This window comes from Podarcis bocagei (genome assembly GCF_964188305.1).
Source record: "Podarcis bocagei genome assembly, chromosome: 1".
In the NCBI taxonomy this organism is placed as follows: domain Eukaryota; kingdom Metazoa; phylum Chordata; class Lepidosauria; order Squamata; family Lacertidae; genus Podarcis; species Podarcis bocagei.
Window position 1 is genome coordinate 123,283,073 of NC_138125.1, and position 16,357 is coordinate 123,299,429.

The following is a 16,357-nucleotide window of genomic DNA, read 5'->3' on the forward strand; positions in this document are numbered from 1 at the left end:
CACTTACTTTGAAGTAGCATCTCCAGTTTTATCCGGGTTTGGGAACCATGCAACTGGTGAGAAACAACATCAGTTATCTATTTTAACGTATTTATCTGCAGCAGTTCATTTAGATAATAAGAGTGATAGGCAGAATGCAAAGGTAAAGTTCTGAAGCATGATAAAATAGAGCATACATAGCCTCTCAGCATAGGTAACTTGTACAACTGATCTTAACATATTAGATAAGGGACGTTTTCCAAGTGAGAGTGTGATTTTACACAGAGTTGGGCTCCACTTGGGAAGGCTATCGCTTGAATGGTATTAAGTAATAAAAGAACAAGGTGTCTAATTTTGACTCCAATACTTTGGCCACCTCATGAGAAGAGAAGACTCCCTTGGGAAAGATTGAGAGCACAAGAAGAAGGGGACAACAGAGGACGAGATTGTTGGACAGTGTTCTTGAAGCTACCTGCATGAGTTTGACCAAACTGCGGGAGGCAGTGGAAGACAGGAGTGCCTGGCGTGCTCTGGTCCATGGGGTCACGAAGAGTCGGACACGACTAAACGACAACAACTTTGTGCACTCTTGCAGTTTTATTAAAAGATAACTATAGTGCTGGAGTTTTGCAGTTTTTCTGTGAAGGCCTTGTTGCAAGAGTAATCTGAACTCATCGACTTCTTTAGCTGTACTTCCAAAAGTTTACTCACTTTTCAAGAAATGCATGGCAAGCTGGCTTTTGCTGCTTCCTTTTCTCCCCCTCTCTCACTTCTTTCAAAGATACAAAATTCTTCTGAAAATCTTTCCCTGAAACTTTATGTGGGATGCCGCACACAGAGCCTGATGCAATTCCCACAAAGGCAAAACAAGTCTGTGTGCATAGATCTCACTCCATTGAATCACCCCCTGGCAACGCCTTCATACTTCACAACGGGCAGAAAACCAAAGTCAGACTGTTCTGCTGCTGCAGTGCATTGTGCTTGGTTGTCTTCTAAAGTTTCACTGAACATCACAGTGATACCTAGTGAATATAATAACTTATAAGTCAAGCCAGAGAAAGAGAAAAATATGGGAACGCTGATCTGCTGAACCGGCAAAGATCAAATGAAAACGTGTGGGTTTCTTGTTTGTTTTTTAAAATGCAACTTAAAGTTACTTTCGATTATAGCAACTACGAAATCATTTAGGTTGCGATTCAGTGTTGGTTATACTCAATGTAGACCCAATGGAAAAACGAGCAGGTCTAATTTAGGCCTAATAATTTCAGTAGAGTAAAACTTCATTGGATACAACTCACTGATGTCATTGAACGTGACTAATGTTGGAAATCATCCATAATATCCTGATTTCAGTATTCAGTGATTTTGGTAAAACAACCACCACCCTTCAATAAATAACTACTGAAGGATTTATTATGCATTGGCACAAGGCATTAAACATTCTAATAATCCTAACAGTGCGCAAGTCATGCATCATTCTTTTAATACAAATTACCATACATAATTTAATCAAGGAGCTTAATCTGCGTAACCTTCTGTTTAGCAGATCAGCTATATTAAATAAGGCTTTGTCTGCTTATATACTTATTTATTGCTGGGATAGCTGATTCAAGGCCCTGTAGGACATGTCGCCAAGAACTACTTCTGTAAGAATGACCAATCCATAAAAAACATATCCAATAGCAGCAGAAAGTTACAGACGCCAGCAGGAAAAGCCTTGCCAGGCCACATGTATCTCATCAGTATTACGCTGTTTTCCCTTGTTCACATAAGAAGACCCCACTTTAAGGTCCAGTTAAGGTCCCCAGTGTTAAGTCCAGTCAAAGGCAACCATAGGGTGCAGTGCTCATCTCGCTTTTCAGGCCGAGGGAGCCAGCCTTTGTCTGTAGAAAGCTTTCTGGGTCATGTGGCCACCATGACTAAACCACTTCTGGCACAACGGGACACACTGACAAGTGCCAGAGCTCACAGAAATGTCATTTACCTTCCCACCAGGGTGGTACATATTTATTTACTTGCACCAGTATACTTTCCAACTGCTAGGTTGGCAGGAGCTGGGACAGAGCAACAGGAGCTCAATTGGTTGTGTGGATTTGAACCGCCAACCTTCTGGTCATCAAGCCCAAGAGGCTCAGTGGTTTAGACCACAGCACGGCCCGTGTCCCTGCTCCATAATGTTAGTGGCCCACCCAATCGAGCATCCTCTTCCAAATAGATGCCTTTGGGAGCCCACAAGCAGGGCTTAAGTGCAACAGCACTCTCTTCTGCAGTTTCCAGCAACTGATATGAAGAAGCATATATCCTCTGACCCTGGAGTCAGAGCATAGCTGTCAAGACTAGTAGCCATGGATAGTATTACCCTTCCCCATTTGTCTAAAGTCATCCAAGTTGGTAGTTATCCCTGCCTCTTATGTAAACGAATTCCTTAGCTGAACTATGCACTGTGTGCTTTCTTTTGGCTGTCCTGAATGTTCCAACATTCAGCTTGATGGGATTACAGTGGTACCTCGGGTTACAGACGCTTCAGGTTACAGATGCTTCAGGTTACAGACTCCGCTAACCCAGAAATAGTACCTCGGGTTAAGAACTTTACTTCAGGATGAGAACAGAAATCACGCAGCGGCAGTGGGAGGCCCCATTAGCTAAAGTGGTGCTTCAGGTTAAGAACAGTTTCAGGTTAAGAACGGACCTCCAGAATGAATTAAGTTCTTAACCCTAGGTACCACTGTACTTTGAACTCTAGTTTTACAAGAGAGGGAGAAAAAGCTTTTCTTTATCCACTGTCTTCACACCATGCATAATTGTATACATTTTTATCATGTCTCCCCTTACTTGCATTATCTCTAAACTAAAATTCCCCAGATGTGTTAATGTTGCCTCATGGGGGAGTTGCTGTATTGCCTTGGTCATTTTACTTGCCATTGACTGAACCTTTTCCAACTCTACAATATCCTTGTTGAAGTGAGGTGAGCAGAACTGTACAAAGTGTATAGTTCCAGGTGTGGTCACACCATCAGTTTGTATAATAGCAATATGATATCAGCAGTCCCAACCCCCATATCCTTTCCTAATGACCCAGAGCATGGAATCTGCCTTTTTCACGCATGTAACAAGGTCAACAGCTTCATTGCACTATCTACTATGATCCCAATATCTCATTCCTGGTCAGTCACTGCAAGTCCTGGGACATAGCTGTACAACTGCAAATACAGTCATACCTTGGATCCCAAACGCCTTGCAAGTGGAACATTTTGGCTCCCGATTGCCGCAAACCTGGAAGTGAGTGTTTCAGTTTGCGAACGTTCTTTGGAACCCGAACGTCTGACGCGGCTCCTGCGGCTCCTGATTGGCTGCAGGCGCTTCCTGCAGCCAATCGGAAGCCGTACCTTGGTTTCCGAACATTTTGGAAGTCAAACGGACTTCCGGAACAGATTCTGTTCGACTTCCAAGGTACCACTGTACAAGTATTGGTAGTAATTGTACTCATTGGAATTTTGTTGCTTTGGAGGGCAAGCGACTCTCTACTTAATTTCCAGAGGAGGAGATTAGTGCACAAAAGTCTATGCTGTGTCAAAATTAGATTAATTTCAACAGTGTTGAACAGCAGATTCCGTTCGACGTCCGAGGTACCACTGTATAACGTTTTAAGTGTGTTTTGAGTTCATTATACAAATTTGACACTAGATGGAGATGGTGAGCTTATGGCAAATTCAATGTATTTTTCAAAACACTTAAAAATAAAAGCATTTTCACAGCATTTTTTATGTTTCTAGATTCCACCCAGGTCAGTCACTGCAAGAGCTCTTCACAATCCTTTTGTGTCTCAACCACCCTCAACAATTTAGTATCATCAGCAAACTTGGCTGCTTCACTATTCACTCCTAACTCTAGTTTGATTCTGAGCAAGTTTAAAAAAACACAGGTCCCTATACTGGTCCTTGGCCGACTCCACATTCTATAACCCTTCATTGAAAAACTGGTGCATTCATTTCTACTCTGTGCTTCATGTTATTTAATCAGTTCCTGATCCTCTCCCCTTATTCCATGACAGATAATCTTATTCAGGAGTCTTTGGTGGAAGTCCAAGTGTAGTATCTCTTAACAAGCTGCATCCACTTCAGTATATATTATAATAAGGCTTCAATGTCTCTCTTCAAATTGTGATGTCACAAGGACGATTCTACAATATTACAAGCTGCTATCAGTTCAGAGCAATTTTCTATCACCCATTTTCTCTCTCACACACACACTTCAGATGCCTTCCATATTCCATGCCTCCTGGAATATAATGAACATGCTCAGTTCCTGTTGGAGCTTGGCATCTCCCACCCTTTCCTTTTTAAAAGTTTGCAAACTAATAATTTTCTGCATACCTTGGGAATCCTCCAGTTATACTGAAACATCCAGATTGCTTCTGGGTGGTCTCATGCCACTGCCCTGCTGGTAGACACGGGACAACTAAATGCACTACAATTTATAGCAATTATACTTTGAACATAGTGTACTTTTAAATGTTTGATTGCAGTTGTATCCACAATGCTAGAAAGGTCAACAACAACAACAACAACAACAACAACAACAACAACAACAAACATGCAGATGGGTAGCCGTGTTGGTCTGCCATAGTCCAAATAAAAAAATTCCTTCCTGTAGCACCTTAAAGACCAACTAAGTTAGTTCTTGGTATAAGCTTTCGTGTGCATGCACACTTCTTCAGATACACTGAAACAGAAGTTGCCAGATCCTTCTATATATTGAGAAGGTGGGGAGGGGTATTACTCAGAAGGGTGGTGGGAATCGGAGATTGGCAGATAGCTGAGATGAGCCTGTTGACGACTCTTAACGACTGCAATAGGTCTTACAGGAAAAGGCAAGGGGTGAGGAGGTGAGAGATGGCTTAGTCATGTATAATGAGATAAGAATCCAATGTCTCTATTCAGACCAGGTCTCTCCATTGTTTTAAGTTTGGTAATGAGTTGTAATTCAGCAGCTTCTCTTTCCAGTCTATTTCTGAAATTCCTTTGTAGTAAAACAGCTACTTTGAGATCTTGTATAGAATGTCCTGGGAGATTGAAGTGTTCTCCTACTGGTTTCTCTGTTTTGTGATTCTTGATGTCAGATTTATGTCCATTTATTCTTTGGCGTAAGGTTTGGCCTGTTTGTCCAATATAGAGAGCTGAAGGACACTGTTGGCATTTGATGGCATACACAATGTTAGACGATGAGCAATTAAATAGTCCCGAGATGGTATGTGTGATGTTGTTGGGGCCAGTAATGGTGTTGTCCGGGTGTATGTGGCAGCAAAGTTGGCATCTGGGTTTATTGCAGGCTCTGGTGCCAGTGTCCGTGTTAAGTCTGGTTGTAGTATTATTGTGGGTTAGGAGTTGTTTAAGATTGGGTGGCTGTCTGTAGGCAATGAAAGGTCTTCCTCCCAGAGCTTGAGAAAGAGAACTGTCATTGTCCATTCTACTACAAAGGAATTTCAGAAATAGACTGGAAAGAGAAGCTGCTGAATTACAACTCATTACCAAACTTAAAACAATGGAGAGACCTGGTCTGAATAGAGACATTGGATTCTTATCTCATTATACATTATACATGACTAAGCCATCTCTCACCTCCTCACCCCTTGCCTTTTCCTGTAAGACCTATTGCAGTCGTTAAGAGTCGTCAACAGGCTCATCTCAGCTATCTGCCAATCTCCGATTCCCACCACCCTTCTGAGTAATACCCCTCCCCACCTTCTCAATATATAGAAGGATCTGGCAACTTCTGTTTCAGTGTATCTGAAGAAGTGTGCATGCACACAAAAGCTTATACCAAGAACTAACAAACATGCAGTTTGACAGCCTGTCTTGCTCAACTTACTCTTTTAGCCTAAACAGCTTGGGATGTTAGTAATGTAACTTACAGATAAATGCTTATGAAGTTTGCATTGTTTCCAACTTTTTAGTACTGATTAATATCAACCGTAGGCTGTATCATAGTTCATCAACAGAAGGCAACTTACTATTCGCTTGAAACATTTCTGAGAAATCACCTTTAATTTCAATTACCAGAAACTATGAAATGGAACTCCGCTGCATGGTTTTGCAGTCATTATTGCAAAATTCATGGGGAGTTATGGAAATGTATTACGTTTCCGTTTGGTTCTTGAAAGAAGGGGTGCCTGTGTTTTTTATAAATCACACTGCGCCATGGGTTATGTAGTACTTGAGGTTTGAAACCTTTGTAGGGCAACTGTGTTTTTTTTGTTTCTCTGTAGAATTTCAGCATTGGATAATCTAGTTGGGTTGAATATGGTTTTAAAGGAAACAGCATGAAAAGGCAGGAAGGTGGTTTTCGGTGAGTCAGGAAGAAATTTTGAAATAATGTCTTGAGTCTGCCAAAACTGTCAAAACTTGTATATATGAGAGCTGAATTCCACTATCTATGAATTATGGCAGCTGGACAATGGCTGCAGAGCAAAATTCACTCTGTGTGCATCTAGAACAAGACTTTACTACCCAGCTGCCAGGAAATCAGTGTCTTGCTCCATGCTTATGGAATTTGTAAGGCGTGAAATTGCTTTTCCAGGGCGGATCCAGAGCTAATCTTCATAATATGAAACTGTTCCATTAAATGCTTTTTATTCAATTGTCTTTGTTGTAATGTTTTTGTGCTTGCGTATGGGAGCTGCAGTCTCTTAACCTAGCGGTCTCATATCTAGTTAATTAGCTAATATGCAGCATCCCTTTATAAATAAAGCTCTGGTGAGACTGATTTACTAAAATAGTCCTTGGAACGTGGTTTGTTTCTACATTCCGAAGAAGATATTTAATAACATTAAGTTCTGAACATTTAGAAGAGTTGCGATGGTTATTTTGTTTCCATTCCTGAGTTTTAGATAGTGAGACAATTGTTGTGAATGGCTATTGAGCAGAAAGTGTTTTTGCTAAAATAGGAGTTGAAAAGGATGGGCACAGTGGCGTAGCGTGGGTTGTCAGCACCCGGGGCAAGGCAAGTAATTTGCGCCCCCTAACCCGTGGATTTGCGCCCCCTAACCCGTGGATTTGCGCCCCCTAACCCTAACCCCCAGATGTTGCGCCCGGTGCGGCCGGCCCCCCCTGCACCCCCCACGCTACGCCACTGGATGGGCACTTTTGATGTCCAGTATTTATTGGCTCATTCCATATTTTGCTGGCTGTTAGTGCAATAAGGCCATGCCTCAATATGCTAAAAGAGTTAGAAATGAATATGTTTACATATTCATGTAAAAAAAGAACATATTCTTTTGAACTCTTTTAGCATATTGAGGCATGGACTTATTGCTTTATTATTATTATTATTGCCCCTATCAAAAGTATGTGTACATTTCTGTTTCTCTTCATATAATTATTTGAAGGCTGCTATCATACCATAACTCTTTTCTTTTAAGCCCCCTTTTAAAAGGTGGCATAAAATGTTTATATTGTAGCGAAATTTGGCATTGTGACTGTCCAGGCATTTAGCGTAACTGAACTTAAGCTGTTTCACAGCCCGATCCTGCGGATGTTTACTTGGAAATAAATCTAATGGAGATCAAAAGGACATTTCCAAGTCTGTGTTTGTGTTCTTAGGGTCCCTGGGAGTGACTGCCAGGACAACAAGATTCTTTGCATGAAGAGAGGGAGATCCAACTTCACATGCCTCCTCTGAAAAGTTGCAGAAATATCTGCAGCAAGTGTCCCTCCAAGCTGTGACATGGTGTCCTGTTGTGCCAGAAGCGGCTTAGTCCTGCTGGCCACATGACCGGGAAAGCTGTCTGTGGACAAGCGCTGGCTCCCTCTGCCTGAAAGTGAGATGAGCGCTGCCACCCCATAGTCACCTTGGACTTGACTTAACCATCCAGGGGTTCTTTACCTTTTTACCTTTTACTGGAGAGGGCAAAAGGGAGGCATTCTGGGGCTATGCTGAAGGAGACTGTGGATCTGCAGGTTCCAAAGCTCACTCATTCTGCTTAAACTGGTGTAGTTTAATTCCTTTCCATTGCAATCAGTGGGAAGGAAACTTAAAAAAAATAATAGAGAACAGGAAAGAACAAAAGGGAAAATATGCTCCCCACTGCCCAGCCCCAGCAGGAGAGAGGAAAATATGGTTCATCTGTTTTTGATTCTCCCTCCTCTCCCTCATTTGGAGTGCTGTAACTCAGGCTTCCTCAACCTCGGCCCTCCAGATGTTTTTGGCCTACAACTCCCATGAACCTTAGCTGGCAGGACAAGTGGTCAGGGATGATGGGAATTGTAGTCTCAAAACACCTGAAGGGCTGAGGTTGAGGAAGCCTGCTTTAACTCTTGTCATTAAGATTTCAGTTTTCCCTTTTTCTTTCCTTAAAAATAAAATAAATTTTCAGCCTCCTACCTTCTTGCCCCTTTTTCTGTTGTGGTTTGTCTTTTAGATTGTACTAAATGTATCTTTGAATCTTGGCTTTTATTGCATGTATTATGCTCTATACAGTGGTACTTTAGGTTACAGACACTTCAGGTTATAGACTCCACTAACCAAGAAATAGTACCTTGGGTTAAGAACTTTGCTTCAGGATGAGAAGAGAAATCACGCTGCGGCAGCAGGAGGCCCCATTAGCTAAAGTGGTGCTTCAGGTTAAGAACAATTTCAGGTTAAGAACAGACCTCCGGAACGAATTAAGTTCTTAACCCAAGGTACCACTGTATATTACAGGACATTATATGCTAGAAAATACACTTCTTATTAGGTGCCTTGTTGTTGTTTTTTGCAACAGGAAAATGCTGTTTCATATATGATGAGTGTACTTTAACAGAAATGTACAATACAGTGGTACCTCGGGTTAAGTACTTAATTTGTTCCAATGGTCCGTTCTTAACCTGAAACTGTTCTTAACCTGAAGCACCACTTTAGTTAATGGGGCCTCCTGCTGCCGCCGTGCCGCTGGAGCCCGATTTCTGTTCTTATCCTGAAGCAAAGTTCTTAACCTGAAGCACTATTTCTGGGTTAGCGGAGTGTGTAACTTTAAGCATATTTAACCGGAAGCGCATGTAACCCGAGGTACCACTGTAAAGGTTTCCTAGTTACTTTACATGAACATAAGAGTGGGGACCAGTGTCAGGTGACCTTATGGTTCTATGGTAAGCTGGGATATTGCATTCCTTAGAGAGGTCTAATCTTAGACGTTATGTAAACTATTAAGCTAATGAATTCCTGTTATGTGCGTTCTGATTTAATTCACAAGCTTCACAAATTGTACGTTATCACAGTTAAAACGATTCAATAACAATGACTTTTCAATTAAACAAAAGTGTGAAAAGTACTCCAGAGGAATAAATTGATTTAGGTGTGTGGTAAGTAATTTAATTGCTATTCATTTGAATAAATTTGACACTTCATTTCTTGTTGAGCTGAATGTTACACAGTATACTCTGTTTTGTCCACATCAATGTTTACTGCTTGTTAATAGTTCTCATAATAGTAGCATATCTATACTATATTTACTACAGTAGTACTGTGCTATTACATAGATTGGAGCTAATCAAATGTTCGAGGGAAATTACTACTAATTATTTTGCATTAACCATTCTACATTAATAAGTATCAGATCTCAAGACATAGTTTCACTGAAAGATAGCATAAATGCATAGTAGTTACTGGACTAATTTGAACGAAGCATATTTTAAAAACATAATAATGTTTAAATCTCATTATTGGTTAGAAATAAAAATAAAAATTAGATTTTTGGTGAAAATAAAAATGTGACTGCAACTGTTAGGAAAATTAAATGACTCAGGTTCTATTTTTTTCTGCAATATTTTTTTGCTATTGTTATATATGTTAAGCAAATTGGTTTTTAGCTGCCTCTGCAGTAATTTTGAGTAAATCAGGAACAATATTTCCTTTAACAATGGTGGCAATATTGAGGGGGGGATCCAACAAAAGTTTAGTCTCGTTATCACTTCTGCTGGATCGTGACTCGTAGCAAAAGAAATCAGGAATGTGTATTTTGATTTAATAGAAAGTGTATTTTTATACACATATGACTATACAGTATGAACAGAAATATATGATAGCTATATAGCACACTATAACAAAATTTGGCATCGACTATACAGCAGTATACAGAATAATCCAATAGCTTATTACTTGGAAGTAAATCTAATGAAGAGAAGTACAAAACTCCTTGTAATTGCTGCCTTTAAAAAAAATATCATTTTTTTCAACCTAATATACCATAAAATTCAAACTAAGAAAGAAAAAAAGAAAAGCATTTTCATATAACTAGACTGATCTGATTTCAAATATTTTTTCGAATTGTTTGTGACATGAAACTGATACCTGAAAAATCTTATTGGTAAAATTAATGTTTAATTGTATTTTTTTCTAGATTAAATTACACACACTGGGTGATTTCTCATCATGAATCGTGCTTTTAGTAGGAAGAAAGGTAAGCAGTTTGAATTGCATTTATATCAGAGCAGAAAAATGAGGGTAGCACTGAAAAGAGACGCAGACCTCAAAAGTACATAGAAAAGTTATTATTAGAGGACACTGTCCAAGGAGTTTTAAGGAAAGTCTGTTCAAGGGTGATGTGCAATACTGTATCTAAACTAGAACTTTGAAGAAATAAGTGCCACTTCTCCCCATACCCCGAGTGAAGACTCGAAAGACATGTGCATCAGAAGGTCGGCGGTTCGAATCCCCACGACAGGGTGAACTCCCATTGCTCGGTCCCTGCTCCTGCCAACCTAGCAGTTCGAAAGCATGCCAAAAGGTGCAAGTAGATAAATAGGGACCGCTCCAGCGGGAAGGTAAATGGCATTTCCGTGCGCTGCTCTGCTTTGGCCAGAAGTGGCTTAGTCATGCTGGCCACATGACCTGGAAAAACTGTCTGCAGACAAACGTCGGCTCCCTTGGCCAGTAAAGTGAGACGAGTGCCGCAAACCCAGAGTCGTCTGCGACTGGATTTAACTGTCAGGGGTCCTTTACTTTTACCTAGCACTTGTTTTAATGTAGGTTTCATTGTCAACTCAGCATGGAAGATGAGCTGCCCAGCATTCAGCTGGGCAGTCCCTTAAGGTCCCAATAACATATGGTTAGATTACTGCAATTAATTATACGTAGGGCTGCCTCTGAAGACGGTTCGGAAACTTCAGCCTGTGCAAAATTCAGCGGCCAGGTTACAAGACGGTTTGAGCATATTAGACCGATCCTGGTCCGACTGCACTGGCTACCAATTAGTTTCCAGGCCCAATTCAAAGTGCTGGTTTTGACCTATAAAGCCTTAAATGGCTCAGGACCATAATAATTCAACGACCGCCTCTTTCCATATGAACCTACCCAGACCCTGAAATCATCTTCTGAGGCCCTCCTTCGTGTGTCTCCTCCAGAGGTCCAGAGGGTGGCAACACAAGAATGGGCCTTCTCTGCAGTGGCTCACCGTCTGTGGAATGCTCTCCCCAGAGAAGTTTGCCTGGCACCTTCATTACACACCTTTAGGCGCCAGGCAAAAATGTTCTTTTTTAACAAGGCCTTTGGTTGATCTGATTGACATCCTATGCCATTTTAAAATGTGGCTCATTTTTTTTTGGGGGGGGGTGTTATTGGGTTATTGGTTTTATTTTGATTTTATATATTGTGATCTTTTTGTGAACCACTCTGAGACCTCTGATAATAATAATATTAAGAAGAAGAAGAAGAAGAAGAAGAAGAAGAAGAAGAAGAAGAAGAAGAAGAAGAAGACCAAGCACTTCTTTGAACCAGATTGCACTGTGAGGTGGTTGATCAGATGCTCTTCAGTTCAAGGTTTCTTCAGGATGCTGCCTAAGACTCAAGTACATCTCCAGCACACTCTAAATGCCCCCAGAAGGAGGCAGCCCAGCCTCAAGAATAGCACAATTAAAGGCAATAAGCCAGTGTGGCGTAGTGGTTAAGAGTGGTAGACTCGTAATCTGGGGAACCGGGTTCGCTTCTCCGCTCCTCCACATGCAGCTGCTGGGTGACCTTGGACTAGTCACACTTTTCTGAAGTCTCTCAGCCTCACTCACCTCACAGAGTGTTTGTTGTGGGGGAGGAAGGGAAAGGAGAATGTTAGCCGCTTTGAGACTCCTTCGGGTAGTGATAAAGCGGGATATCAAATCCAAACTCCTCCTCCTCTTCTTCTTCTTCTTCTTCTTCTTCTTCTTCAATAAATAACCAAGATTTCACAATCCCTTTGAGAAGACATTCTACTGAAAATCCTTGGACAGTGTGCCCCTACTCCATCTGAAGTTTGCCTTTATTTTCACTTTCTAGTCCGTTTTCAATTTCTTGTTTATTATTGTGGAGAAGAAAGTTAACTTTCATGAATCCAGTTCCTTAGTGTGTTGAACTCTGATCCTGGGGCTAAATCCATGAGATAAAATGAAACATCTGTTTATGTTATCGGGTCTCATGAATAGTAACAAACACACAAGTAATTGCTTTTGGACTGCTAAGTTTGTATTTCGATGGGGGGGGGTGTCCTTTTATGCTTCATTTTCTTTTCAAAGACTGTAAAATGTTTGAGCAATGAGGAACCATTAGAGTATTTCTGAAAATTTCTTCTTCCGTGTTGCGTAAATCTATAAAGCAGTGGCATTCATTGTGCCTTGTACATACAGCCCATATGGCAAATGCATCTGCTATAGACTAAAAAAATTGACCTCCTACCTGCTCTGACTTTAGAGTGATGCATTAGATTTGGCCAAAGTACTGAGATAAAGGCAAAAAAAATTAAAATGCTTCTGTTTTTGAAGTATCAAATTACACTCTTCAATCATAACACTAAACTATGGTGTACTATTATGTGAATGAAACGGAGGCTCAGGCACTAAGACAATCCCTCTCCTCTTCTTGTTGCAACAAAGAGGGAAGCATTCTCTTCCTTTCTAAACTTACTGTTGCTTGTGATTATACCTACCTTGGTAATGGTGATTTATCCAAATAAGCCAACTTCAAATCCCGGTTTACAATCCTTCCATGTTCAGGTAAATCTCAGTTAAAGCTAACCACATAATAAGAATAAAGCTAAAGCGAACCATCATAAAGCTAACCACCGTTTGTTGGAAACAGAAGCAAATGCTCCCGGTATCCTTGCAGCTACACCAAAGGAGGAGAGGGAAGGGGGAGGGGGAGGGGGACAGGAATGTGCAGTTAATGCTAACCTGTATTCTTAGATCCAAATACAAATCAGCACCCTCATTTGAAAATATAAAATCCAGCTGTTATCCAAACGTGTCTCCTTCCTTACACAAGACACACAGCTTCGTTTGTTGGTCTAAGTGCAGACTCTGTGGCCAAATGTAGACCTTTTGAGCTTGAATCCTGCCAAGATGGAAGCAATGTGTGAGACTGGTTCCTGCGTGTGAGAAACTGGCCTGTTCTGCTCAGGGTGGCACCCGCTTCTCAAAGGAGGAGGTCTGCAGTCTGTGGGTGCTTCTGGGTCCAGCTTTCTCACTGAAGGCTCGGGTGGCCTCCATAGCTGTTGTTGTTGTTGTTTTTAGTCATTTAGTTTTGTCCGATTCTTCGTGACCCCATGGACCAGAGCATGCCAGGCACTCCTGTCTTCCACTGCCTCCCGCAGTTTGGTCAAACTCATGCTGGTAGCTTTGAAAACACTGTCCAACCATCTCGTCCTCTGTCGTTCCCTTCTCCTTGTGCCCTCCATCTTTCCCAACAACAGGGTCTTTTCCAGGGAGTCTTTTCTTCTTATAAGGTGGCCAAAGTACTGGAGCCTCAGCTTCATGATCTGTCCTTCCAGTGAGCACTCAGGGCTGCTTTCCTTCAGAATGGATAGGTTTGATCTTCTTCATGGATCACTGCCTTGCCATGGCGAAGGGGCTTGAATAACTCAGAGAAGCTATGAGCTATGCCATGCAGGGCCTCCATAGCTAGACACCCCTTTTACAGATATTCCTGGACCCCGAGAACCACACCATGGTAGTTCTGGCATTGGTGACTAAAAATTTTTAAAAATGAGAAGAAAGGTTTTAAAGCACAAAAAAAAGAGAGGAGACATTTTCACATACTGCATATTTAGTTTATGGAGTTTGGTGTCGTTTGTATTTTTGCCATCAATATGAATGACATTAAATGAGGATTAGAAAACTTAATGCAGGGTGAGTTTCTTGGTCCTGAATGGTAATGACAGCCAGGAATGCAACCTCCCCATTCAATACCAGATGCCAGGGGATGATCTAACTGGCTTATGGTTACTTGTGCTTAGGCTTTGCTTTGGCTATGGATGAGGATTTAAACAGCGTGTTGAAATTCTGTTGAGTCCTGGGTAATTTATCAACAGTCAAATCAGCCACAAATTAATCACATGTTGTCCTGTAGTCTAGCGTGCTCTCCTTGATTATAAAGATAGCAATGGCAGCCATGATCATATAAAGAGCAAAGTTCAGTGTTGAGACAGCTGTCCCAAAAAGGAGAGCTAGATTGCTTAACATTAGAAGGGAGGCGATGCTCATTTTATGAAGGCAGTAATCGCTTACAGGTGACTAGATCTTGTAACGTGGAAGATATTCACAGTGACATTAAATTATAAAGGTTTGAGGTATTGGCCTATTACAGATAGCGCAGTACTGAGAAATTGCAGTCGTATGCAAACCTGAGCCACACAGAACTCAACAGCAAGTTCTAAATGTAATCTCCTGAGGTTATTGCCTATTAAACATTATGGGTTGTGAATAGGTGTGCATCTCCAGACATCCAAGTTAGACCATGATGATTTTTTATATTTTTTATGACAAGCATTTGTGAAAATAGAGAAAGTAAAAAGTTTAATGCTCTGGAAGGCATAAGAAAGAAAGTTATAGACATCAGTTGCTTTTGAATGGGCTGGTAATGAAATTGCCAATTTCTAAACATACAGACTGTGTAAAGTGTGGCACATCTTCCTTTTTTAGGGTATGATGGCCACAACTAAGGCAATGGAAGGCAAGAGAGAGAATAAATGGAAGCACTCATTTATTTCCTTTAGGTTGTGAATTATGCCATTGGACTTCCAACGCGGTGTCAGTAGTTCTCATCAGAATTTTGAGAATCAGAACTTTAATGTTTAGTTAGAAACCGTTTCTAGTCTTCCCCTTCAACTCCACTGGTTGACATGTTCTGGGATTCGCAGTCAAGGGTATACTCATCTTTCTGGCTTTTTAGTTAGATGAGTGAAGCCCTTTGGAGGATATGGATAGGCTCTCACTATTTAAGCTAAATTTACGTAATTGCAAGATTGGTAAGCACCAGCCCAAGTGTTGCATCGTCTATATAATTTTCCATTTTATTTATCCATAATATATATGGAGGATTTATAGAATCCTTGTGTCGTATATTGGCACAACATACTTTAGAGGAAGTGTACAAAGTACTCAGCCTCCACTTTCATGAACAGCATAATCACCCCCCTTTCATGTCATTCTTAGGCTTGACAGATACACATTCTGAATATTATTGAGAGCACGGGAACATCCTACACTTCTAGGGCAGAATATGTTTTCAGGCCATTTGGATGGTTTGGTTCCAGTTATTTGTGTGTGCATATCTGGTGTCACTCATTGATTATAAAACTGTATAAGAATATGAGTTATTGCTTTGCCCCTTTCTCAAAGGGAACATTGCATCTTGGGTCCCACACAAGGCCCTGTACCCTAACAGTCATTGGATAACTTTTTTTAAATTGAAGTGTAGCACCATAACTGTCATAAGACCTGAGCTTCCTAAGTGAATAGATCAGGCATAAGCAAACTCAGCCCTCCAGATGTTTTGGGACCACAAATCCCATCATTCCTAGGTAACAGGACCAGTGGTCAGGGATGATGGGAGTTGTAGTCCCAAAACATCTGGAGGGCCAAGTTTGCCTATGCCTGGAATATATTGTTCCATTGGCTGAATGAAATCTATAGAAAGTATATATAGAATGGCAACAAATTTTCCTCTCTTGTAGAAACTTTAGGACTTTAGGCCAACTTAGAGAGTAACAGCACTATTTGTTTAGCACAAACATCATGCTTTGGATAGAATATTCAAAGCAGGTCACACCAACCTCAGTCATCTTCAAAATGTTATCTTCAATCTTCAAAAAAAAGGTACCAGTATTATCTCCATAGGCCAGATGTGAGGTGTAAATTGAGGCATGGTGACTTGCCTAAGCCAATAAGTAGGTTCATGACTTAGCTAAACTCAATAAAATAAAATTGAATTGAATGAGCTAAACTAGAGGTCAGCAACCTAAGGCCCATAGGCCGGTTCCGGCCCATGAGCCTCCTGGAACCGGCCCACAGCCGTTCAGTGGATCAGTGTTGGGGATTCTGTGCTTTTTCTTTTTGTGGTGCCATTTTTTCTCTCTCCACGGGGACCGACTTCCGGGTTGGAA

General features: G+C 41.0%; 1 protein-coding gene across 6 annotated transcripts in view; it reads left to right on the top strand.

The window, feature by feature from the left end:
• The window catches only part of GULP1 (GULP PTB domain containing engulfment adaptor 1), a 168,060-nt gene that overhangs the window by 78,710 nt on the left and 72,993 nt on the right, over window positions 1–16,357 (top strand). For all 6 annotated transcript variants that reach the window (XM_081182112.1, XM_081182110.1, XM_081182113.1 and 3 more), the window contains one exon: window positions 10,352–10,411. In XM_081182112.1, coding sequence (XP_081038238.1) covers window positions 10,384–10,411 — 28 coding nt within the window. In that variant the 5' untranslated portion in view covers window positions 10,352–10,383. The remainder of the gene's footprint in view (window positions 1–10,351; window positions 10,412–16,357) is intronic.